General features: G+C 34.9%; 1 protein-coding gene across 2 annotated transcripts in view; it reads left to right on the top strand.

Annotated features, from left to right (window-relative positions):
• Window positions 1-27,856, top strand: part of UPF2 (UPF2 regulator of nonsense mediated mRNA decay) — a 108,723-nt gene that overhangs the window by 36,923 nt on the left and 43,944 nt on the right. For both annotated transcript variants that reach the window (XM_034643478.1, XM_002925150.4), the window contains exons 8-10: window positions 2,626-2,711; window positions 17,852-17,960; window positions 25,685-25,798. In XM_034643478.1, coding sequence (XP_034499369.1) covers window positions 2,626-2,711; window positions 17,852-17,960; window positions 25,685-25,798 — 309 coding nt within the window. The remainder of the gene's footprint in view (window positions 1-2,625; window positions 2,712-17,851; window positions 17,961-25,684; window positions 25,799-27,856) is intronic.

Genomic DNA, 27,856 nt, shown 5'->3' with positions numbered 1-27,856 from the left:
TATGATTGAATCTTCCCCTGCCAAATTTTCATATATTCATTCACGTGACGTAAACAGAGGGTACAGAGAGATACCTTGACACGCCTACTCCATCCTCATACCCCATTTTGGGTACTATCATGAAAATTGAACGTGAGAAGAAGCTCATCAGTTTTGTATATAGTAACATTATTGTTAGGAGTCTGCATTGGAAAGTATCCTGTAGCACCCCACTCAGTATTAAGAGCTATTGCCAGTAATGACTGTATAGTAATTCCGAGTTAGCCCTCTGAGCGTCAGATGGGCCACTCTTCCCTGTTGGACCCCAGTGGGTTCCTCTGGGGAGTCAGCGTCCTCATGAAAGGAATTTCTTCCATATACATTCACAAAGGTCGTAATGGCTTAAGAAGGAAAAGTACTTGGGAAACAGAAAAATCTAAGAATTCTTTGAATTCAGTAATTATGTAACAATATAGAAACCAGAGTGAAGATTTCTTTTAGGTAACTTCTGTGAGTAATGTCATTCATGGTAATGTTTGTTTATTTATTTATTATTATTTTAATGTTTATTTCTACGTACATTTGATAATCATAAGAATGTATGTTTAGTTAGTAAAATAAGAAATGATTGTTGAACTGTCTTTCATTGACCTAAAATGTTTTGAAACAAGTTTTCAGTATACTGCTTATTCAGTTGTCAATCAGCAGTTGTTCCTCAGGCAGATAGATACCACCAGGGAGACTCCTTTTGCTTCCATTTCTCCCAAAAGGACAGGACTGGTTAAATCTAAGAATTAATACACATATGAAGCTTTTTTCCTTTTTAATTTTCTGAAATTTAATAATTCTGACAGTTTTTCTACTCATGTTGCCTTTTATTTATTTATTCTGTGTTCTTATTGAACCTGTACTATGTGTTAGGCATTGACATGCTTTACGGACTCCTGATCTGTGGAGAGTTTTGAGCATTGTAGATTTTTTTTTTCCCACCTAACTGACCTTTGATTATTGTGTTACGTGAAGTGATTATTGCCTTCTCTGTCTTTATAAAATTTATTTAGGTAGAATATGCAAAGTACTTACGTATTTTAAAGGACAGTGTTCGAAAGTTTTTACTGAAATACATTTTATTTTTCATGTTTTTAAGCCGTTATTGGCCATTTAAAATGTTTCTTAATATTTTCAAAAATGTTGATTTGAGAGTGTGTGTGTGTGTGTGTAAGTTTTCCAGTGCTATCCTATTTTATTTTCTGAGTACATGACTTTGGGGTTTCCATTTATTAGGTCCAGAATTTTTCAATGTTACATATGGGTGAATTGATTACAGGAAAATTTATTGTATTTTTTCCTTTCTCTTTGTGATTTTGATTAGCTATGATAAGCTTTAATGTTATAAAATGTAAGCTTTAATAACGTTTATTATACTCTCCTTACAAGCAGAAGAAAATATTAAATTGATTTTACTCTCTTGACTAATATTGATGTAAAGTTTTGATCTTGGTGAATACTTGCAATGTTGAGTTAGTGTCCCAGGTTTGAATTTAATCATTGTTAGTTGTGCCATTTCCTCAAAAGATTTAACTAAATGATTTGGGAGGTATTTCGGTGCATTCAGTCTGTGGTGAAGAGTAGAAATCCTTAATGGATTTGGGAACTCCGTGGATCCTTTATGTGCATCTCATGATTACCAGATTAAGGATTGGGATTAATGATAAAATAATCATTACATTACATGTGAACCGATGAAAGGACAATATTTGAAATCCTCAAAAGTATATTTTAAGGTAGTTTATTCCTTTTTAAAGTATAACTTATTTTTCTTAAACCAACTACACTGAAAATCTTTAACATTTTAAAATATACATGCCTATGTTTTAAAAATACCAGTTACTCGTATTTTTGCTTTCCAGTGGCTTCCTAGAACACATACCTCCCCAGCTTTTCTTTCATGCTTATATGTCAGATATATAGTGATGAAATATTGAACACTTCTCTGTTACTGTGGTATAGAATGGTAGATTGCTGCACTAGATAACAGTTGTGGGCATTTATTGCAGTCCTGTGATGTGGTTTCTTTAAGTTGTCAAATCTGATTGTTGACACTAAACTAAACCTTTTTAGTCAATGCTGAGGCACTTATTTTAATATGATTCTGAGAATAATATATGCCTTTCTCTCATTTCTAGTTTATCTTTGTTCTTTTTTGATTATCCTTATTTAGCATTAATAATTTTCTTGGTTCCTGGTAACTATTCTTGCTACTTTCTAATTCTGCCAGAATATTTTCCTGATATTACTGTTGATTTACTTGACTTCAGTGAGCTCAAAGGCATTAATTGCCATTTCATATAATCATTTGCCAGACAATTCATGGCAGGTCTTCAGTTCACCCGCTTGGGTTTCTGTTTCTAACACTAGGTTACAAGTAAAAAGTTTATGAGACATGCATTTTGAGCTCTAAAAGGAGAGAAGACTTTAAGCTTTAGTGATCTTTTAGTTTGGCATATGCTTACAGTACTAGTGTGCTAAAACCATTTTGAAATGTTTAGGAACAAGTAGAAGTCCTTTGTAGCATGCATGGTTTCTGCTTTCATTAGCTAAATTGACATTTTTTTTAAGGAAAAAAGTTTGCTTTTTCTCCTTCAGGCAGCAATGGATTTTTGCATGAACATGAATACAAAAGCGAATAGGAAGAAGTTGGTACGGGCACTCTTTATAGTTCCCAGACAAAGGTAGGTACTAAAAAATAAAAAGTAATTTGTTAGTGTTTTTACTCTGTAGTGATGATTGTAAGATAAATGTTCTTCTTCAATTATCTCTTTAAAAATATCTTGTCAATAGACATTGTTATTTTTAGCATATTTTCTAGACCTTGTTTCTTGTTGATTTCTGTTCTTTTTGTTCGTTAGCTCTAGTGGAAATATTTCTTCTGATGCTTACCTATTATTTGAAGAGAAAATGTTTGAGAATAATAGTAACTTAAGAATAGTAATAACTTAATCATTTCTAGAAGCAGTTGGTTTGCATTTTTGCCTCTGAGGAGAAAAAAATGACAAAAGGTATATAAGGTTTTTGGAGAGTTTTTATTTTGTATAAAGATCAGACTAATTGAGTGTATCTAATTTTTACAGCTGTATTTAAATGAAAAGTTCCACGTATTTGTAATTATGATAGTTTAGAATTGAAAGTTACATTAGTGATTATGTTGCTAGTAATTCAAAAAGCATATTTAGTTGCATAATGCTTCTAGAGAATTATAATGCTGTAAATTACACTAAATTAATGGTCCTGAAATGTGGAGGACCACGCAGACTATTGACTTTAGGAACCTGGAGGAGATGCCATTCTGTTTATCCAACAATGAATAATTAAACAATTTTGTTAACTATTATGACAATTACATACAACATAGCTAACATAGATACTTTCCCCAGAAAGTAAGGTTTCTGAAGGATTTCACTAAAGTTTTCTTAAGCAAAGTTTTCATTAGGTCTGTTCATTGGTAGAGGCCTATAATCTCTTGATGTAAGATTTCTCAGCGAAACCAAATTGCTACTTTTTTTTTCTTTTATAGTGGTTTTTACCTCCTGCCAGCCTCATTAATATGAGCATTAGGTTTTTCATCTTAGTGGGGTAAGAGAGATGGAATGTATTAATGATAACAATTAAGCATTGTCTAGTTGAGAACATCATGAACATGAATATTTATAATATGCATTTCATCAAATCTAAGGTGCCATCAGTTATGAGGTACACCATTATTTTATGTAAAACTAAGAAAGAAAAAATATTGCCAGTTATTGTTAAGGCCTTAATTGTGAGACACACCCCACTTTATGTATTTGTAAGTGGGAAAAAGTGCATGCCTCTGATGAAATTTCAGATACTTTTTCCTCAGTATCTTGGACTGATTTTTTTCAAGTGATTCTTTTCTTATACAATGGAATATTTGTTTTCAGATTTTTTCAACTCTTTATTTGAATGAAGAAACAAGTATTAACAATTATTTAAACTTAATATAACAGAATAATCCAAAGTTAGCAAAAATAAAAGGCTTTGTTTACAAAAGAAACCATGCAGTGGTATTTAAATAGTTTGCTTATAAAAGAGCATCGTGTCTCCCTACATCCCTATTCTGTCCTATTCCACCACACCCTCCCCTCAACCACCCCCTCCCAAAGAAGGTCCTCAAAAACTACATATTATTTTGTCTTTGCTGGTTGTATCCTTTGTAACTCAGTTTATCTGCTTAGCTCAGCAAATAGCTACACATTAGATGTACTCGAAATCTGCTAGAAATACAGACTTAAAGGTAGTAGGAAGTGACAATATATGGTTTGAGAGAAGAGGGAAGAAGTAAAGAGACAAGTACTTGAAGTGCTAGAGTCATGAGGAAGAGGACCTATATATAGTCTTGTATACCTGAAATGTATAAATACAATCATAGGTTTTTTATAATACACCCGAGTGATCAGGAAAGATTAAAGTATGTTCTAAAATTTATTTATTTATTAACTGATTCATTAAGAGTCTACTATATTCTGTGATCAGTGCTAGAGATATGGTGGTGAACAGGACAGATAGGCTCTTGTATTCACACAGCTTACAGTTTAGAAAAGAAGAAAGACAAAGACTTCTAAATGCAGTTACCAAGAAGAATCACAGCATGCTTTGAAGTATATAGCAAGTGGAACTGGTTGATTTAGCTTGGGGAGTCCGAGAAGGCTGCCTGGAATAGGGGTCATTTAATGTGAGTCTTGAAAAAGGAATTAGCTAGGCGAGTGATGGTGGGGAAAGGGAATGTAGAAAGAGCATTCTGGTGGAGGCAGCTGAGTATGTGCAGAGCTAGAAACAGGAAAAGTGTTGCAAAAACTGCTTCCTTGTTTCCCTGGATGTTGTCCTCTAGACTAAGCTGCAGGGAGGAGGCCACGTTACTTCTTTATCTCCAGCACTCAGCATAGTATTGGACAGGTAGAAGGTGATACAATTACATAACATGGTATTTAATGCCTTCTCTTATCTAGCCCTGTTTCAGCTTTGGTCAGAATTCTAGCCACTCTTGCTCTTGCCAAATCCTGATCTGTAACGATTTCTTGAATACCCTTTGCTCTCTCTACTTCCAAGCCTCTGTTTTCTAATCTGTCTAGAATATTCTTTATTTTTCCACTGAAGATCTCTGGCTCACTCTTTAAATCTTAGCCTAGGAGCCGTCTTCCCTGAACAGCCATCCTCATTTCCATTATGTACATATAGGTGCTCTTACAGCACTTTCAACATAATGTTTTCGTAAGAAGTATCAGGCACATATCCCAATGTTGCTTTGCCACCTGTATCCCTACCAAAGTGTAAAAAGTATAGGCTCTTTAAAAGGGAGTTCTTGGAGCACCTGGCTGGCTCAGTGGGTAGCGCATGTGACTTTTGATCTTGGATTGTAAGTTCGAGCCCCACATTAGGTGTAGAGATTACTTAAAAAATAAAAAAGTTCTGCATCTTTTCATTTTTTACATTTTCAACACCAAGTATAGTTCTGGTAAGTACTTGAAGATATTTGATGAATTAATGTTGGTCATATGCAAATCTAAAATTTCATTTTAAAAAATAAGTATACGTTTATAAGGCTCAAAACCCAGAAGTATCAGACATTGTGTGTTGAAAAGTATCCTTTCTATCCTTGTCTTCTTATACCCAATTTCCACTTTTTCCATTTGGAAACCACTGTCTTGATTCTTGTATATCCTTCTAAGTTTCTTTTTCTTGTACAAGAAAATGTAATTATAAATTCTTATATTTCCTGTTTTTTATACAAGGGTAACTTACTGTACCTGTCATTCTGAACCTTACTGTTTCCATTAATAATATATCTTGGGGAGCTTTTATATCCATATATGAAGATTTCCCTTGTTCTTTTAAAGCTGCAATGTTTCTGTTTATGGATGTACTGTATTTAACCACTTTGGACATTCCAGTCTTTGCCATTACAGACAACACTGTGTTTGTACTTCCCTTTTCTTTTTTTTTTCTCTTAAGCATGTCGGCTAGCAGTTTATCCATTTTCATTTTTCCTGCCAACAACCACCCCCAAAAAACCAGCTTCCAAATTATAATTTCTTCTACTGTTTTACTATTTTTTTACTCATTTTTGGCTTTTGGTCTTTACCAATTTTTTCTCTCTTGGTTTCTTTTGTTCATTTTGTTACTTTTTTGGCATTTAACGTGTTGTCCTCTGAGAATGGTCTTAGCTGTATCTTGTAGATCTGACATGTGGTGATTTCTGTTTTTATGTTTTTTCAGAATTCTCCAATTTTAGTTTGTATTTCCTTTTTGTTCCCTAAGGAGGTATCTGAGAGAGGTTTGAAACTTCCAGGTAGTGGGACCTGTTTTGTTTTATTTTGTTGTCTGACTTGGTTAATAATTTGTATTTTTACTGCACTATGAATAGAAAATACAGTCTATTCTTTTTGGCATTTTTTGAAATTTTCTTTATGGCCTATTATATCGTCAGTTTTTGTGAACATCCCACAAGCATTTTTTTTTAAGATTTATTTATTTATTTTAGAGCACATGGGGGCCGGGTGGAGCAGAGGGGGGGAATCTTCAAGCAGACTCTGTGCTGAGCAGGGAACCCAGTGCGGGGCTCTGTCCCACAACCCATGAGATCATGGCCCGAGCTGAAACCAAGAGTCGGACACTTAACTAAGTCACCCAGGCACCCTCCCACACGCATTTTTTTTTTTAAAGGTTATATTCTTTGTTTTTATGGTACAGAGTTAAATGTATTCATCACGGAAGTTTACAGTATTAAGTAACTTTTATTAAGTTCGTCCATTTTCTTGACTTCTTTTTCTGTGCTGGTGGTTCTGGACTAAGGGAGGTGAATTAAAGACTACAGTTGATGTGTGTTTTCCTAATGACTACTATGATTTCAGCTTTTCGAAGGTTACTGTTGTGTTATTTGGTATGAATATAAAACTTACACCTCACTGTGGATTGAACCTTTAATCAGTGTAAAGTGTCATTCTTTGTCTTAATGCTTTTTTGGCCTGATACTACCTTATCTGATTACAATTTCTAATTTCTTTTTCTAGTATGTTTTTGACCTTCTATAGTCAGTCTTCCAGAATCACTTTATTTTAATTGAGTCTCTTGTATATTCTGGAATTGAATTTTACTTTGACATCTGTTGTGAAAATGTTTCTTATCATTAAGTTAGTTTATTTACATTTTTGATAAGACAAATATGATGGTCCAAGTTCTGTTATATTACTTGTCTTTTTGGTTTAATTTTTTAAAAGTCTTTCATTATGTAATTTGTCTTGTTTTATTTGCCATACATATGTGGGTATATGTATTTTCTGATTGGAGGAAGGTTCGTATTTTTATTTTAGTAGTTAGCCTTCGTAATTGTAGGTTTACTTCATGGTTATTTATTTAGACAATCTTTGTTGTTCCTACTGCAATTGATGATGAAATTAGCTTGTGTTCTCTTCCTTTCTTCTTCCTCTCCTTACCCACCTGGTGTTGGTCTGTGATGTTATCTTCCTTAACATTTTCCTTTTTCAGTGTTAAGTGTGCTTATACTTGTGTCATTTGGTTTGTCAGTTTTCAGTGTTACTTCACTCGCAGTGCTACAGGCAGGCAAGCAGCAAACTTACCTGACTTCCCATCTTCTTTTCCATCTGCCCTCTGTTTGTTTTTGTCTCCATGCTGATAGCATGGACAGCATATTAGCATATCCTAATTTGTCATTTGTTTTATCTTAGTTCTACAGTTTAAAATACTCCATGCTTCCCGGCAGCCCTGTTTCTCTGGTTTCCTCAGTTATCTCTTAGTTTGCTGAAGTTCCTTGTCTTTTTTTTTTTTTTTTAAAGATTTTATTTATTTATTCGACAGAGATAGAGACAGCCAGAGAGAAAGGGAACACAAGCAGGGGGAGTGGGAGAGGAAGAGGCAGGTTCATAGCAGAGGAGCCTGATGTGGGGCTCGATCCCATAACGCCGGGATCACGCCCTGAGCCGAAGGCAGAAGCTTAACCGCTGTGCCACCCAGGCGCCCCTGAAGTTCGTCTTCTAATAATTTCCTCAGGAAGAGTTCTTTGGAAAAAATATCCCTTGAGCTCTTGGACATTCAGAGTGATGTGTCTGTGGATTTGTTTCTTGAAGGACACCTTAGCTGGTTGTAGAATCCATGGTTCATACCTTTTCCCTTAAATACCTTGAAAGTGTTACCCCAGTGTCGTCTGGCATTTGGTATTACTATGGAGAAACTGGAGGCCAGCCTGCCTTTTTCCCTTTTCTCCTCTGTAGTTGACTTGGTCATTCATGTGGCTGCCCAGATAACTCTTTCTCTAGTAAATCCAGTGGCTCTACTACGATGGAGACGCCTTGGTGTTGTTGATCATTCTCCATGGGTCATCCTCCATGCCCTTTCAGTGTTCATATTGAATACTTCAGGGAAGTTTTCCTGATTTTCATCTTTAAGTGTATTTTAGATAATTGGTCTGTTCTCTTGTTTTGGTGTTCTTTTTTAGGTACTTCAGTTATGCACATGTTGAAATCCTTTGCTTATTTCTAGCTACCTATTCTCACTGATCACTTTTTTCAGTGTCTTTTTTTAATCCTCTGCCTCTTAGCATTTTCACACTATGTTCTCCCCTGTGTTCCTTTCCCCATTTCGTCTTTTAGGGTTCATTTCGTATTTTTAAAATCATGGCAAAATGGCCAGAATTTTCATATATTTTGTGGCAGTGTTTTTCTGGTAAATTTTGGTATCTTTTAAGGAGTTTTTCCTTTTCTTCTTTTTTTTCTTTCTTCTTTTCTTTTCTTTTCTTTTCTTTTCTTTTCTTTTTTTTTCTTTTCTTCTTTTTTCTTTTCTTTCTTTCTTTTAAGTGCCCAGTGTGGTGCTTGAACTCATGACCCTGTGACCAAGAGTTATCTGAGCCAGCCAGGCACCTTCTCTATTTTTTAAATTAATTGTGGTTAATAATATTAATAAATAAAGTTTGAAAATCTGCCCTGTTTGGATAAGCTCTCTATTCACTTTTCCTGTGTGGTTTCTGCTGTAATTTATCTTGCATCCAATCTGGATTGATTTGGTAGCTCCCTTCAAACCTTATGCAACATTTGAGTTTACTCAGAAAAATGAAGTTTACAAACTTCATCTTATATCATTGCCATAGCTTTCCAGGATTGCCGTGGCATGAGAGGACAGTGTGTGAACTCATCTTGTTCCTAGGCACCTTGGACAAAAAGTGACACATCATTTTCACTCAGCCCAAAGCCTAAGAAGACAACAAGGACACTCGGAAAACGTAGAGAAGCACATGGAGCGCTCAGCTAGCGCTGTTGCCTTTGCTTCAGATAACACTCATAGGGAATTGTTTGGGGTCATTAAATTTTTATTTCTCTAATAAGTTATCTTACGGAAAACAATAAAGTAGGTATTAAGTATGGTTTGGCTGATAGAGGGCAGTCTGTTCAATGGAATTCACAAGTAGCATTGACTTAACTCTTCACTGGCATTTCCTTATTGTATACACATTTCAGGTGAGCTGAGTTATAGAAAAATCTCTAATTTATGTAAGAACAGATGTCTCATTTGTCTGCTTTTCTAGTGTAAAATGTACTCTCTAGTCTCTTCTGATGATTTCAGTGTTTAGCTAAAACTTCGTCTTTTTTATGTTCCTGAGTGACTCGGAAAGGCAAGGACTCTGTTTACACATCTTTAAAATGGTTTATTAGAGTCTGAGACTAGGTTGATGTCTCTTGGTTGACTGTATATTTTTATTGATTGAAAAGCCTTTAATTTTGAAGGGCTTTTATTGTTGTTGTCCTTAACCCCCATGCATCTTTCTACCTTACCTGCAATATTTGGTTTATCCTGAGGATTACAGCTTGGTCCTTAGGGAGTCCGAAGTAAAAAGATAATAGTCAAGTGCAATTAAGTCTCCTCTCATTCTGTTTTTCATTCCCTTTCTTCTCCTCTTCCCTTTCTTCTCTCATAGACTCAAAAACACTTCTCCATCTTTTTTTTATTTTATTCATTCCATCTTGAATAAGAGAGATGACTAGTTGCCTTCAAGGGGAGCGGGAGGAAGAGGGAACAAAGCAGGTTGGGTCTAGAGTGAGCATGCTAGAATATTCTCCTGGGTGGCCAGTTATTAGGGTATTAGGAGTAGCCAGTTATTTGAGCCCTCTGGACTTAGGGACAAGCTGGGACACTTTGGAAGAGAGGGGCAAGGAAATTCTTAACACCTTCTTTTAGCTTTTGCTCTTTTCTAGCCTTACTGTCTGCCATGCCCATCTAGACTCTGTGGGACCCCTTTAGTAAGGTCCATCTTTCTTTTTGTGTGGCATTTTCTCTCCCCCAACCTCCGCAAAGGATATGAATCCTTTTGAGCGTCTGTATGGCGAGGATTCCCTCCTTCATCCAATCCATCCTGCCTGAGCTGACCAAATAATGTGCTACCAAAATCAGAATGAATTATTTGTTGTTTGAGTGCCTATGACTGTGAGGGCCTAAAGGTTTTATATATACAGTGGACTCTTGAACAACATGGGGCTTAGGGCACGAACCTTCTGCACAAAAATTCATGTATAACTTTTGAGTCCCCCAGAACTTAACTAAAAGCCTACTGTTGATCAGAAGCCTTACTGATAATATAAACAGTTGATTGACACATATTTTGTGTGTTAAATGTGTTATATACTATATTCTTAAAATAGAGAAAAGAAAATGTTAGAAAATTGTAAGAAAGAGAATAATAACATTTATAGTATTGTACTGTATTTATTGGGAAAAAAGTCCACATTTAAGTGGACCTGCACAGTTCAGTCTTATGTTCAGGGGTCAGCTGTATTCAGGTTCCCCCGCCATCCAAAGGTAGAGTGTTCCTATGAAACCTTTTTTAAGTTGAAATGGTGCAAAGCAGTAATTACCATAAATTTATATGGAAAAGTCTTTGAATGTAACCAGACCTCCCCCCCAAAAGAAAAAACTTCTCTTAGGCTTTTCTGATACCTTGGGACACAACTTGGTGACAGAATCCAAAAATAAATCTAGGTAAGGCACTGATGCTCACAGACACAGCTGAAAGCTATGGCGATTTGATGCTGAGCTGTTGAGTCTAGTTCTTGGGGATGGAGCCACTCTTGTGATTCCTGGTGTTCACCGCCTCTGCAACTGCTTTGCTGCAAAACCAACGCTGAACACTGTATTTGCTTTTCACCTTTTTTATAAAAGTGAAAAATCCTCTCTGGATTTCTTCCACGTAGCAAAAACAGGTACAACTGTAGGTCTTAAGCGAAAGCAGAGTGGTATAACATGAATTTTTGAAAGGCAAGGGATCCCTAAATGTATTTAATTAGTGTCTGGTAGAGAATTTGGCTGTCTTACGTAGTCCGTATATTTTGGTTTAGTAAGCACTAAACTGGATAACTCTTAAGGTTCTCTATAGATCTTTTATTTAAAAAAAAAAAACAGCTTTAAAGAGATGTAGTTCACGTACTATACAATTCACACATTTGAAGTATACCATTCAGTGTTCTAAATATATGCAACCATCACTATGATCAAATTTTAAAACATTTTTGTCCTGCCCAAAGGAACCTTCTGTCTGTTAGTAGTCAGTCCCATACTTTCTCTGCCCACCTTTTCTAACCTGCTTTCAGTTGCTGTGGGTTTGCCTATTCTGAGTGTTTCATATAAATGAAATTATACAATATGTGCCTTTGTACCTAGCATCTTTCGCTTAATGTAATGTTTTCAAGATTCATCCATGTTCTAGCATGTATTAGAATTTCTTCCTTTTTAAGGCTGAATAATATTCCACACCACATTTTGTTACCCATTTATCAGTTGATGGACAGTAGGATTGTTTCCACTTTTTAGCTGCTAGGAGTAATGCTGACATGACTGCTTGTATACAGGGTTTATGTGTGGGTATGTTTTCATTTCTCTTCGGTATATGTCTAGGAGTGAAATTGCTGTGTCCTGTGGTAACTCTTTAATGTTTTCAGTAATTGCCAAACTTTTTCATAGTGGCTGCACTATATTACATTCCCATCAGCAGTGTGTGAGGGCTCCAATTTCTCCATATCCTCAAAACACTTGTTATTTTTTTGCTTGTAGCCACCTTAGTCGGAAGTGGTATCTTTCTGTGAGTTTTGATTTCCTTTTTCTAATGGCTGATGGTTTTAAGCATTTTTTCATATGCTTATTGGCTGTTTATATGTCTTCTTTGGAGAAATGTCTTTAAATCCTTTACCCCCTTTTTAATTATGTTATTTATTACTGAGTTGTGAGAGTTCTTTATTTGTTCTTTGTTCGTGTGTCTTATCAGATATTATTTGCAAATATCTTCTCCCATTCTATGAGTTGTCTTTTCACTTTCTTGGTATCATTTGTAGCATAAAAGTTTTAAAATTTGATGTCCATCTGTACAATTTTTTTTCACCTGTACAGTTCTTAAAGGTTTGATCTGAAACTGTTTTTACTTTTAGTGTGTTTTTCCTTCATTAAGTAAATGGTTGGTTCAAAAAAAAAGTCTTAGAAGCCTGGCATTTTATTTCAGCCTGTTGAAGGGCTCCACAGAAATGAAATCTATTTGAAATTCCCTTCGATATTTCATATCATTTTATAATTAATTTGTAATATAACTATAACACTTAAAATTGAAATTTCACATAAAATGTTCACAAATTAGGTATATGTATGTATCCACCACCTAGGTCAAGCTAGAGATTGGGCCTAGCGTCTCAGAAGGCCCCCCTCACCTAAACTAACTTCGAGGGTAAAGTACCTACAAATCTCTCAGTTCCTTGTCCTGGTACAGTCGAACGCAGTATTGGTTTTAATGACTTGGAATCCATATGGATTGCCAAGTTTTTACAGATGGATGATCAGAATCTTTTTAGATTTCGATTAATAAAAACAAACTGTTGAGAGAATGAAGCGCTTCCCCCTGATTCTTCAACAGCTTTTCCTCTTAGTCTTTGAAGCCTGTTAGCATGTTGTACCACTTGATGGCGCTGTTGCACTGGGAGCGGCAACATTGTGAAAAAGTCTCCAGGGCATTTGGTTGTCGATTTCAGAGTAACTGATTCCAGTCTTTTATTTTTCATATTTTTTGAATCATCATCTACTTCATTGTTTCAATGAAGAAAATCTTTTGTATTCTTTTAATTGAACGGTAGCAGTATTCTTTCACATTCCTTCTTTTTCTAGGCGATTTTGAACAAGATAAAATTAATAGGTTCCAACAGTTAAATTCTTTAGATTTTAAAGAGAAAAAAAAAGCTGAACATTTCTTTTATAAAGCTGATTAATTACGAGATAAAAACCTTTAAGAATTTCTTTTCTTCCCCCTCAGTAACAAAATGTGTGTTTCTGCATTCTTATTACTTGTAATGATGACTGGATGTTTACTAACTTGATGGTCATTAACTGTTAGTAAGATACTTAAATGTGTGATTTAAGAGACCTTGAAAATGTAAGCAAGGTTTTATTGCTTAAGAAAAAAGCATAGTTTTAAAAAAATGGTTCACTCATTAACTGTTGGGTAAAAATAATCATCACTCTTGAGGACAAAAATTCAGTTTTCAAAGGGAGGATCTAAGTTTATTTTCTAGTTGACTTTCAGAAAAGTTTAAAAATACATATCTGGCTTAAATTTTAATACATAAATTTGCTCTTTAGTTTCATTAAAATGTTTTATTTTGTGGTTAATACCTTTAATGTGATTGGCATAGCATTTAGCACTCCATTCCCTTGCAGCCTTGCATGCATAGAGGGGTAGAAAAGACAGAAAAGCATACTTAAGCAGGACTAACATTGAAAAAATATATAATTTATTACCTTATTTACAACATAAGGGATTTTATTTTGGGAAGTAATGAATGAAGTCACAGAGCTTAAAGATTTGAATAGGGCAGGGTGGCATTTACTATCAACTGTCCTTTTAATTGTGAAAGGTATAATGGAAAAAGAGGAATTTTGGAAAAGTGTTAGTTTGAGAAGGACTTGGTGAGCTTTTTAGGAGTAGAGGATTCTGAGAAAATAGAATCGCTAACTTTAGTTTCACGTGGCCAATTCCCACAGAACAAAAACCAGGATTACTATCTGGAAAGGCATAAAAGAGTTAAGATCTTCCAGGGAGTTGTTAAACTATTTTTTAAAATCCCTTTGGAAGCTGAAAGCATTTACCTGTTTATTAGTTCACTGATAGGAGCCTGAATGGATAGCACAGACTGCTTTCCTTTAAAAAGGTTAGCTATTTCTACCTTTCTTTTGGGACTTGGAAAACGCTTTGATATAAATTGGGCTGATTTTGTAGAAGAAGAAAGAAATGAAATAAAGTATAAGTGACTTGTCCAGGAAAAGAAGAAAAAGGAAATAATACAGTTAGGTTAAAATTTTTGATGCTAAGTGGATATAATCTCAAATTGTAGTGAAAAATACATTGAGAAAGACAACCAGAATTAAAATTAATTTTAGAAACGCAAGAGCTGGTTCTTAAAATCCAAATAGGGAAGGATTTAGAAAATATAAAGAAAAAGAACATTTAGAAGTTTAAGAAATGAGCCAGATGATATGCTGGAAGTATTTTTTAAAACGCTTGAAAAATCTCAGAATTTTTTGGGGGAAAATACACATTTCCAAATTATATCAACATAAAATAATCAGTTAATTTCATCTTAAATAGAGTAAGACTAGATAGCTTTATTGAGTTCTTTCAGTCTTTTATGGAACAAGTGATTTTTCTGCTGTCTCGTTTCTTCCAGAGCATTGAAAAGCAAACTTGCCGTTTCATACAATGAATAGGCAGAATCTAACAAAGAAAGAACAAGGAAGTTTGAAGGATTGACAAATCTCACTTTTGAATGTCCATATAAAAATTCTAAGTAACAAATTAGGAAATCATATTTGATAGTATATTAAATAAAAACCCAGGATCAGAGGATTGATTTTAGGATTAAAAAGGTATTTTAAATAGGAAATATGTATGTAAAATAAGAAATTAAGTGATTATACTATTAATCGCATAAAAATATTTGATAAGCTAGCTTTGATAAAATGTAAAACTTGATGAAGTTTAATATTATTTTTATAAAAATCAGATGGTACTTCTTTAAGAGTGGTGATGAATATTTTCGACTAAAAGCTAACAATAAACCTAGGGACGCCTCAGTTGGTTAAATGTCCAACTCTTGATTTCGGCCCAGGTCTCAGTCTCAGAGTCGTGAGTTCCAGCCCCACAATGGACTTTGCACTGGGCATGGAGCCTGCTTAAAAAAAAGAAAATAATAAATAAACCTAGTTGTGGGATACCAGTAACATTTATTTATCTAACAAATGTTTACTGAGCACCTACTATGTTGTTGGCACTGTGTTGAGGACTAGTAAACTGTCTCCCATGGAGCTTACTTACATTCTAGTTGGGGAGGGTGACACGATAATAAACATAGCAAGTAAGTAAATTATTTATAAGTTATATATATATTATATGTATATTATATATGTACATGTTAGAAGGTGATAAATGCTACTTTAAAAAAATAGTGCAGCATAGAGGATTGGGGGCGTGGGGCTAGGTGGATTTGTGGTTTCAGAGGAGTATTTGGAAGACGTCTCACTCACTGAGACTGTCAGCTGGAAGTTAGACTTGGCCTTTGTGAGGGAGTAAGTGTAGATATTGGGGGAAAGAGAAAAGCATCTTCCAGCTTAAAAAAGAGCCAGTACGGAGGCTCGGAGGTGAGCTTCCCAGCCATGGGAGGGTTAGCCAGGGCAGCTGAGACTGGTGGTTACAGAAGTACTATTTGAGAGAGTTATAACCAGAGCCTCCTAACTCCGAACACAATTCCTCTTTGTTGTCTTATGACCTTAGCTCTTGTATTCATTCAATGCATTTTTCATTTTTCTGATCTGAAATTATGGCAGTCGGGGGTGGTAGAACCTAGGCAGAGGTTTAAAGTAGTTTATTTGTATTTGGCGATTGGTTATGAACTGAAACAGAAAAAAGTATTTATTGCTAAAGTGGGTTTGAAAAACAAATGAAAAAATAATATATTCTAACTAAAATGTATTGCAATTATATTAAAATACAATATTCCAGCCAAAGTTTAAAAATTTAGAAAGTAGATTTGCTTTTAGTGTGAATCCATCTATTATGCAAGAAAATTGAAGGTTCATTTGTTCTAGGCTTTTTTTACGCTAATAGATGCGAAGAAAATTACTATGTATTTATGAGAGTATCTCACGGGAACACTTCATTTTTGTAATATCGAGGAATAATGTGCCCCACATGTGCACATTTTCTGTATGACAGGAGTTTAACCTTCAGTTGACAAAACTTAATTTAAAGAAACATTTAAAATAACTTTTAACGTGAAATATCTTGATTTAGATCTTTACATAATGGATTGAACTTTTCATTGTTTCAGTAAAGAAAGATGTGATGCCTTTGACAAAATTTACTGAGTCACCACTGCAAAGCCACTATTTTCCTGACTTCTCTAAGGATCTGTTCCCTTATTTCTGAAATGGTGATTAAAATGTCACCTTATAGGATGGTTATTAGGATCAACAAATTCAATAAAGTATATTATTAGGTGCCTAGGACAGAGCCTGGCATGTTAGTAAGAACTAAATGATAATTTTTAAAAGAAATTACAGTGGTCAAAGGAATGCAAAGGTTTTCAGGCTCTTAGGTATGAATTTGAGTGCTTCTCTCCACCTTTCAAATTTACCTCCATTCCTCCTTTCTTTGCTATGTTTCTTCTTCCAGCTGAGCCTTACTCTGTTCATGCTGGGAGTTTTCCGGGTCTAATCCTAAGCTTTGCATGGTGTGCATACTTTTTTCTCTGATGGTGAAACCATTTTCTTGTATTATTCTGTAGTGATGTATTCTGGGATAACCTGTAGGATTGTGTGTCTCTGTTTTCAATGGCTGTAGGCTGCGTAGTTTTTTGAGCTCTTGTGTTGAACTTTTATAGTTTTTAACTTCCTTTCTCACTGTTAACTCCATATAACTTGATACTGTCATTGCAGTTGCTTTTGTTAATTCCTCATTGCTGCTTATCTACAGTGTCTGAGTGTTGCATCATTGGGTAGTCAAAGTTTATAAAGTAATGGCTGTGGCAGGAATGGAAAGTAAATTTTAGCTTGTGTGTTCATTCTGATTAGTAGTGGCTGCCTGGAGTGCTGGGTTAAGCAGGATTCTGGAGCTGCATTCAGGTTTGATGAGAAAGTGCTCTGATAATGAAAGGGGGTAGGAGCATGAATAACCACATATTTGCCAGTTACTGTCTAGAGTAAGAGAGGATAGGCACTGTGGGCGAATCTGAATGGGTTCTGTAATGAGTAAGATCCAGAAGTTAGTGTGTGGGTTATGTGACAATATATTGACTTCTTAGATGCCTTCTTGATTATCAGTTACCCTTTCACTTTAGACATTAAAGCTTCCAAATAACTTATCTGTGGATAAATGGAGGAAATGGTTTAAAAGGATTCTGTTTTGCAGTATTTAAGTTACTATTAGGTTTGTTTACTTAGTAATTACGTGATTAAAAATTCAGGCCATGTAAAAACTTGGTGTTTTCTGTGCTTGGTATTTCCTATGTTATCAAAATTGTATACTCTGTGAGCTTGCAGATGTGCAGTAAATGCACTGAATAGAAAATACCAGATCATTAATAAGCTTCCACAAAGCAGATTGACTTTCCATATGCTTCATTATGATGGCGATGAATAGGCACGTCTATACAATTACTAGCTTTTATCATTTAATATGTGAATATATCTGAGAAAGTTTAAATTCTAAAATGAATTACTTCTGGTATGTCTTTCCTTTTACGTATATCACATATAACTTTTGCAGGTTGGATTTGCTACCATTTTATGCAAGATTGGTTGCTACATTGCATCCCTGCATGTCTGATGTAGCAGAGGATCTTTGTTCCATGCTGAGGGGGGATTTCAGATTTCATGTATGTATTTAAGCATTTATTTTGTTATATATGTATACGCACATTTATATACTTATAAGTTGAGTGAGGATTCTTTAAGAATATGATTATTGTATTGGTAAGCATATTTTTGAAATTTGATAGTGGTATAATAGTTCAGAATGTATGGACTTCTGAGTTTTTAAAATGTAAATTTTCTCAACAAAGCTTGAAATTGCTAAGTGATATATTCCAATTTGGAGATGAGCTGTTGCTGCTACCTTGTTTCCTACAGGTACTGCACTTTTTGCTTTTGTAAAGTAAAAACTATTCTCCAAGGTCTCCTTGGTGTCCCCAGAAGAAACATAGGATTGGCCATGCAAGTCAGGGCACAGTGTCTGGAGGATGCCTGTTTAGGTGTCGGGACTCCAAATGTCTGGGGCACACGAGGTTGCATAATTGATCTGATCAGTGAATGCTGTCATAGCCCATGTTTTTACTGATTCTTGCCTTAACAATCTTTACCTTGTATAGCGGTAAGTTCTTTAAGAGTACCCTGGTAAGGGGCCCCTGGGTGGCACAGCGGTTAAGCGTCTGCTTTCGGCTTAGGGCGTGATCCCGGCGTTATGGGATTGAGCCCCACATCAGGCTCCTCCGCTATGAGCCTGCTTCTTCCTCTCCCACTCCCCCTGCTTGTGTTCCCTCTCTCGCTGGCTGTCTCTATCTCTGTCGAATAAATAAATAAAATCTTTAAAAAAAAAAAAAGAGTACCTTGGTAAGTACCAGGGACCAGTTTCCAGACACCTTCTCTCCCTTCCCAGTCCTAGGTGTCTTAACAAAAACTGCCTGTTAGTGGTTCTCCAAATCCATACTATCCATCACCTTGTGCAGGTGATAGAAATACAACCTTGAAAGGAGTAAAATGATTCCTTAAAAGTGACTGAAAGTGAATATTGGTAGACTGAAAAGATATGAAATTCAAGTGGTTATGTTAGCCAATGGGGAAAAGTTGACAAACTTAGCTTTATACAAGTTTCTTAGAATGCAAATAAATGTTTGCTATGCTCAGTATGCACTTTATTGCACTCATTATACACAAATTGGTATTGCTGNGGAAATTCAAGTGGTTATGTTAGCCAGTGGGGAAAAGTTGACAAACTTAGCTTTATAGCAAGTTTCTTGGAATGCAAATAAATGTTTGCTATGCTCAGTATGCACTTTATTGCACTCATTATACACAAATTGGTATTGCTGAGTGCTCAGAGAACAGAAATAATTCCTGAGATCAGGAATCTCACAACATACTTGTGAAGAAGAGGCATAAATACAAAAACAAGAGCGAAATAAACATTTAAACCCTAAATATATTCGATATTATGAGAAATTGCATGCTAAATTGCCAAATGAATTGTTCAAGAGTGAGAGCCTTGAGTTCAGAGGAAGGAGAAAGTCTCAGTGAGCATTGGAATGACCTCTAAAGGCTTCTTGCCATAGGAGTTAGTTTATATGAGATTTGCAGTTAAGATTTTTCTGGGGCAGTTTTTGCTGAAGTGTGTTTGGATTTTCATTCATAGTATTAAGCAAGGACCGGTTTCTGTGTTTTAAAAGCAGTTTGGAAACTGAGATCAAGAGAGTTAAATGGTTTTGTTTTTGTTCTCTTTTAAGAATTCCCAAAGCTTTAATAGGGTAATGTGCACTTTGAACCTCTTGGAAGGGGTCAAATACATAGTCACTCAAAGAACCCACTTTAATAAATGCTGCCAGTTCAGGGATTGATGCATCAAGAGTCGTAATATTCACATTGATTTATTTAATCCCATCATGCAAAACAAGAAACTTTTCTTGGCAGACAGTATGACTCTATTATATGAGTTATACCCCTCAACCAAATCCAAAAACAACACACAGGTTGCTGGACCAAGCATAATTAGTGCTTTTGGTGAGAAATTTAAGATTAGGATTATTCTATTCATGTATCTTTCACCTCCCACCTTTGATAATTGGGGTGGGAGTTGAGGGAATTGGCAGTTTTGTTCCTGGTGTGATGCTTCATCACAACTCAAAGACTTAGCAGAATTCTAGAACACTGTAGGAACTACTGCTTTCAGGGGAGAGAGGAAAAGATACTTGAAGTCATTGATCACTTCTGCCTCCTTCAGGATCTCTTTCCCCACCCCAGCATCTGCAGACTTTACCAGAGACTTGTTTTTTTGTCTGTATATGCTCAACACGTTCCCATCCTTAAGTGAAAATAAAATAATAGCAGCAAGAAAATGTCTTTCAACCTCAGCTCCATCCGCTTTCATTTTCTTCTTGTTCGAGTTTTTTTAGAGTATACTTGTCTCTTCTGCTTCTGACGTTTACCCTTTGTTTTACCATCATAGCACTCTGGCAAGAGACCACCAGCATCCTCTTATCACTGTATGTTAGTTGATGTCTCAACAGATTCTAAACTGCTGGACTGTTCTGCTATTTTCTGTCATTCTGTCTTCTTCTAAGGTCTTGACCTTCGAAGGTCAAGGTACTTAAGTGGGGATAACTCTGGTATCTTTTCAGATGGGATTGTTCTTCTGTATTAAACTAGATAATGGATATAAAGTTCATCACACAGTGCTCAGACATAGATATTATTACAATAATTACCCCTTCTCTCCCACTACTCTCTCCTGGTTCTTATGGCTGCTATTCTCAGTATCTTTTATCAGTAGTAAAATATTTTTTACTTTTTCCAGCTGAGTGTATTTTTGCGTTCCCCACGCTTTCTTCTTCACCCTCCTTTTTGACAGAACACATTTTACCTGGGCTTCAGTTGACTTTTATTTCTCAGCAACCTCAAATACATGTCTTTTGCCAGAACCTCTCTCTTGGTGCTTAGAAAGTTCTCATGTAGTTCTAGCTAAATATGGCCAAAAAATAAACTCATGACTTCTCAAAAAACATCTTTATCCTTCACTTTCTCATATCAACCTTTATTCTGTCTGTAAATTTGTAATATTTTTTCTCTAGTCACTAACAAATACTGCTTTTGCTCCTTGGACATTCAGGAGCCAGCATGAACCAAATTCTGTTCGTACTATCTTCTCAAACTCTTCTTCAAATCTAGCATCTCCTCTTCACAGCTTGAATTTTGTGGGCTTCCCTGTCTCTGTCTTCTGTCTAATTGCAACATATTGTCACAATCATACTTACCCTCTGCTTAAGAATCTCACCTGAGAAATAAAACTGGTTAACAAAACTGTATGAAATCTCATATAGTAGTCAAAGAAATTATAGTTAAAACAACAGAGCTGCTAATTTGACCAACAGATTAGTAAGGATAATAGAAATGAGAAACCACATGTACTTGAGGTCAGAATTTGGAGGAGGAATTTGGTAATATGTTTCAAGATTCTTAGAGGCATTTATACATTGGGCAACTTTGAAAATCTGTCCTAAGTAAGTAATCCTATATACCCAAAAAAGCTTTATTTACATCATGAATTATGGGGGGAAAATGGAAGATAAGTTAAAAGCCCAACAGTGAATTAAGAAAATGGTCATATAGTCAAAATGATATAGAGCCATTGAAAGTAATATTTACCAAAAAATTTTCATAACATGAAAGTGCTTCTTTGGGTGGAAAAAAAAAAAAGCAAGCTGTATAATCTTACACAGAATAAATTTACAGTTATGTTAAAATGCTTGGAATGTAAAGAACAAAAGAATTACATATTGTTAGCAGTGGCTGTCTTTGAATAGTGGGGCAATAAGAAATATTTTTTCCTTTTTAATTTTCCGTGCTCTCCAAATTTTCAACAGTCTACTTCTTTAGCAATGAAGGGACAGCTTTTATTTAAATATAAGCCTATCAGACTGACTGACATTTTTAAAATTAGTGGTTTTTCAACTTTTTAAATCAAATCCCTCTAGTGGTAAAATAAATTGACTACATATCCCAGTTTGGCATGTTTATATATAAATTGTATATATTTGCAATTGTATGAAATATTTTGTGTAAATTTATAAAATAAAAGTAAATTGAAAAGTATGAGATCAAAAACATAAGTAGAAGTTCCAAGACTTTTTTCCGAGGGGCGCCTGGGTGGCACAGCGGTTAAAGCGTCTGCCTTAGGCTCAGGGCGTGATCCCGGTGTTATGGGATCGAGCCCCATATCAGGCTCCTCCGCTATGAGCCTGCTTCTTCTTCTCCCACTCCCCCTGCTTGTGTTCCCTCTCTCGCTGGCTGTCTCTATCTCTGTCGAATAAATAAATAAAATCTTTAAAAAAAAAAAAAAGACTTTTTTCCGACACTCTCGTAGATGAGGAGTCTTACCCACCCTACCCTGCAGATCAGTGGTCCACAGCATAAAATAAACTTTGAAGGCAAATTTACTTGTTTATAGACTCAGCGCCTTCTTAGTGTCTAGCATATAGTAGATTTTCCAAAAAATTAGAATTATTAAATGAATAAAGTTTATGTAAAACAAAATGAGCAAATTATAGAGAACCAAGTATAATGTCTATTTGGGTGAAGTTATAGAAGGACCAGTTTGGGGAGGAAGGTCTTCCTAGATAGCCCTCAGAAATCCTTACTTTTTATATGTTGATATATCTGAAGAGTTTTTATTAATGCTTATGAATTTAGTTATTCAGTTGATCTCAGTTTTAGCTGTCATTAATAAATGAGTTGTAAGCAACATTTTTACCAATGAAGATTATGTAAGTAAAATTCTATAAGAGACATTGAACTAGAAATATATATAAAATTTCATGTTGTTAATTCATTTACTTCTGCAGAAGTGTTCTGACATACTTTTGATCATAAGGAGTTAAGAGATAAGACTGGAAAATAATGAATAAGGAGTCAGAATAAGTCAGTCTTTTTTATAAGTTACAGCCTTTTAAAAAGCCTTCATTTTTTTCATCTGAAAATGAGGGAATGAGTTGATTTTTCAAATTCACTTAAAAATTCTATAATTTTGTCATGTTGTTTAGATTGTACCTCCTTACCCTTCAATAATATTTAAGAATAATTATAGATGATACACTTTGTTACATGTTTTGAAAGTTATAATGCTCAGTAATACCTAAAATTGTATAATGTTCCATAGCAGTTACTAAGAGCTTGTACATGGAGAATCAGCCAGAGATTTTTAAAGACATGTTTGTATATTTCTCAGCCCCACTCCCTCTTAAGATTCAGCTTCAGTATTTTATTTTTTAATTGCTTCCTTATACATTTTTTGTTTCCATGTTTCTTCAACTGTAGAAGAAATGCATGCTCAGTGTGGGTTATTTAGAAAATATAAAATACATAATTTAGAAAAAAGGGGCAACCTCAGAATTTCATCACTTTAAAGCAAACCTATTAATCTTTTGTATATTTTCCTTTTTTTCCTCTGTAGTTTTTTTTGAGGGGGGATGAATTTATAGTATATGTATAATTTTCCATTCTTTATTTCCCACTGAGAAGCATTTTGCCGTCATTTAAAACACCTCTTACACATATTTTAAAGGGGATGTAATCTTTTGTTCTGTACTCTGGTTGCTTAGACATCAAGTGAAGTGTAGCCATCGTTACTACCACCACTACCTTCATCATCATCACCATCCTTTTTTTTTTATCTTTATTTTACCAAATGAGCCAGTGGTTCAGGGAATTTGTGTGAATTATCCAAGATTATATACCCCCCAATATGGCGCAGAATGACTGCAAGGGTTCAGATTTCTGACTATAGATCATTTGCTCTTTGGTGCCCCTCCGATACATCTAAAATCATTAAGCATTTTCATTTATTTGTTCACCCCATACGCAATGATTTAGTGTCCACGTATGAGTGATAACAGATATTGAATTCTTCTTGGTGCCAGGCACTATTGTGTGTGCTTTACATGTATCAGTTGACTTAAGACAACAACTTTATGAGGTAGATTACTTTTATTAGTTTCATTTTATTTATTTATTTTTTTTTAAAGATTTTTTATATATTTGTTTGACAGAGATAGCCAGCGAGAGAGGGAACACAAGCAGGGGGAGTGGGAGAGGAAGAAGCAGGCTCCCAGCGGAGGAGCCCGATGTAGCACTCGATCCCAGAATGCCGGGATCACACCCTGAGCCGAAGGCAGATGCCTAACGACTGCGCTACCCAGGCGTCCCATTATTAATTCCATTTTAAAGATGAGGAGATTGAGGCACAGAGTTTAAGTAACAGCTAGTAAGTGATAGAGCTGGGATTTTTAAGTCCAGCAAGTCTGGTCCAGAGTCCATACTCTTAATGTATCCTAGGAGTTCATAAAATAAGATAAATCTGTATGAGGAGCTTTTCATATGCAGTACTTAACAAACATTTATTTGTGAAAGGATCTTTAAGAAAGCTGTGTTCTTTTCTGAATTGCTGAAACAGTCAAGGTTAAAGTTCTGTAAGTTAAATTTTATGATTTTATTTTTAATCGATGCAGTTTTATTGATGCTTTAATAAGTGCTTATAGTGAGCTTCTAGTTTGCTCTGATATTTTAAATGAGTAAACATAGTTTTCTTTAAAAATTATCCCTGAAGAGCTAAAAAATCTTAACATATATCTCTGCTTGCTGTAGAAAGTGGGTCCTTAAAAGTGAAGGTGATAAATTCAATCTAAGTGTTAGCTCCTTGAGTATGTAGAAGTTTAGTATTTATATAAATGACTGTCATTAATTGTCTAGCTGCTGGTGAGGGTAGGCCTTATTTTAAAACCCAGCGCATAGTAAGGTACTGGAATTCCCAAGTAATAGGAGACTGGGATTTTAGTACTGATCTTTAGTCAAGTCATTTGAGAGCTTTGTGTTGTTTTGTTGTTGTTTAAATTATTAAATTAGATTATAACAGCTATTGTTTCTTTCTCAGAATGTTGTTATGTGGAACAAATAAGATAGGATAGTAATCTGGAAAAGTAGAAAACACTAAACTCGTTCAAGGCACCACGATATTGAACAACTGAATAAGATAGGAGAGTATTCTGAAAAAGTACATTAAACTAGTTCAAGGCACCACCACGTTATTGTCGTTGTTCACATAAAAGGTTTCTAGACTGTAGGTTGTTTACTGATGAAACCGTAATCCATTTACTTTATCTTGACATATGTTTGCCTTGTACTGTTGTATTAGGATTTTGTTGTACTGAATATTTCTTGAAGTGTGTGCCCAAGTTAGAGGGCTTATATTTGCAAAGCTTGAAATTTGATATACAACTATGACTGATGATAAAAAAGAATAGTGATTATATCAGAAATTTCACTGTAATGAATTAATGATAGAAAATGCATACTGTAGTTCATAAGTGTAATACACTAAACCTTAATAATATTTTTGCTTAAGTGAGCTCTTGGTACTTATTATTTTTAAAGCAGCATTTTCTAAAATGTGTTCCTTATAATATTAATTTAATGGGATGTTAACTATTAGTTGCTAGCATCTCAAAAAGAGGTTTATGTTGCTAAATAAATTTGAGGTAAATTGAATTAAATTAGGTTAGACAGGTTTCTTTATTTGAGAACCTATTTAAGCCCAATAAAGTGCATCGTTTCCCCAAATTATTTGACCATGGAACTGTTTGCAAAATCATATCCTAGCACTCGTGTTCCACAGAGTTTACTTTCCCTTAACGTAAAGTAATTTGAATAGCAAGAAATTTACCCAGATTTATTTAAAATATTTGGGGTGAATGCAATCTTATTAAAATTACATTTCTTATCACAGAGATTTCAAAATGTTAATTCTCTAAGCTAATGTCTCTCTTCTCTTAATTTGTAGGTTCGAAAAAAGGACCAGATCAATATTGAAACAAAGAACAAAACTGTTCGTTTTATTGGAGAATTAACTAAATTTAAGATGTTCACAAAAAATGATACATTACATTGTTTAAAGGTTAGTGCCGCATTATTTGAGTTGTTTTTAGTAGACAAATGTAAAGTTTTAGTTATAAATGCTGGAAAAATGAGATAAGTAAGGAGTATTTGTTTAATCCTAAGGACAAGAAAGTAGTAAAAAAGAATGTTAAACAGATAAACAGAGTTGAAAACAAATAATAGTATGGTAGGTAGAAATGCAGCTATCACAGTAATTACATGAAATGTCAAAGGACAAAATACATAAAGTAAAAGCCTGAAGAATCTAAGACTGAATTAAAACAACACCGTAGGCTGCCTGCAAGAAAGATAAATCTGAAGACCAGAAAGGCTAACGTAAAAAAATGGGAGGAATATACCATGGAAGCACTTAACTTAAAGTCACCTGGTTTCAGGGCACCTATGTGGCCCAGTTAATTGAGCGTCCAACTCTTGGTTTCACCTCAGGTGGTGATCCCGGGGGTTGTGGAATCGAGCCCCATGTTGGGCTCTGTGCTCAGTGTAGAGTCCGTTTGACATTCTCTCTCCCTTCCACTCATGCTCACTCTTTCGCTCGTTCTCTCTGAAATAAATAAATAAATCTTTAAAAAAAAAAATCACCTGTTTTTATTATCAGGCAATTAAGGTACAAAGCATTTATTATAAATAAAGAAGGACAATTCATAATGATGAAGAGATAATTTTAGCAGGAAACTATTACCTTCCTGAATCGGTATGAATCCAGTAAGGGACCTTCAAAATATGTAAAGCAAAAATTAACAAGGGAAGAAGTAAACAAATCCACAGTCATAGTGAGAGACTTTGAAACACCTTTCACTAACTGAAAGAAGAGGTAGGCGAAATTAGTACATATATACAGAATTGAACAATACAGTTAACAGCCTGGATCTAATTGACACTATACCCAACGACATCAGAACTTAAAGTCTCTTCAGATGCACATGGATCATTTACCATAATTAACAACAAAAAGATCACAGCAAATTAGAAAAGACTGAAATTATTCAGATTATGTTTTCTATCCACAATGGAATTAAGCTAGAAATTTGTAAGTAATTGTATATGGAAAAGCTGATGCAGCAGAGATGGAATAATTCTGTATTTGGAATTGATCACGACTAACAATGACAAATTTTGTATCAAATTGATTTCCTTAGGATATTAGGTATTTTACACTAAGTGGGTCTCATAGATTCAGGTACATTTGGAAAACCCTGAGTTAAAACAAATTTATCAAGTTTCTTTACTGCTTGATTTCTTAAGAGTCTTTTTAAAATATTAATAGTCATTGTAAATACTCCAGAGTTTAAGTTTTCTAAACCTACTTGGAATGTCTCAGAAGACAACAGAGCACATTTAGGGAAACTCTGGACAGCATTTTAAGAGCGATTGTGAAAGATTTCTCAATGCTGTATTTGAAGGGAATCTTACCATGGAACAATTTAAACATTAGTGTACTTCTTTATAGTAATTATTACAAATACATAGGAAGGATATATGTTTCTTTGACCTAGAAATTCCATTTCTGTATGTTTGCTTTAAGGAAATAATAAAAATGTGCACAAATTTATCTGCAAGGTTGTTTGTCCCACAGTTGGTTAAGTAAGTAGCAAGAAATAGTAAACACTTTTAATACCTAATAAATAAGAATCACTTAAGTTTTAGTGTAGTTCATATTATGCAGTAATGTGCCCCTTTTAAATCATGCCATAGAAGGATAAATAAGGACAGAGCAAAATAGTCATATTAGCTAAAAAAAAAACCAAGTTATTAAATAATGCGATATGTTTGAATCAAAACTGTTTTGGTTTAGAAAATATGCATAGAGGGGCGCCTGGGTGGCACAGTCCTTAAGCGTCTGCCTGGCTCGGCTCAGGGCGTGATCCCGGCACTCTGGGATCGAGCCCCACATCAGGCTCCTCCACTAGGAGCCTGCTTCTTCCTCTTGCACTCCCCCTGCTGTGTTCCCTCTCTCACTGGCTGTCTCTCCATCAAATAAATAAATAAAATCTTTGAAAAAAATATGCATAGAGAAAGATTCGGAGGATAAATACCAAAACGTTATGGTAATGTGTTA

The sequence above is a fragment of the Ailuropoda melanoleuca genome, chromosome 15 (assembly GCF_002007445.2).
Source record: "Ailuropoda melanoleuca isolate Jingjing chromosome 15, ASM200744v2, whole genome shotgun sequence".
In the NCBI taxonomy this organism is placed as follows: domain Eukaryota; kingdom Metazoa; phylum Chordata; class Mammalia; order Carnivora; family Ursidae; genus Ailuropoda; species Ailuropoda melanoleuca.
This window is presented reverse-complemented; position numbering and strand designations above follow the sequence as displayed.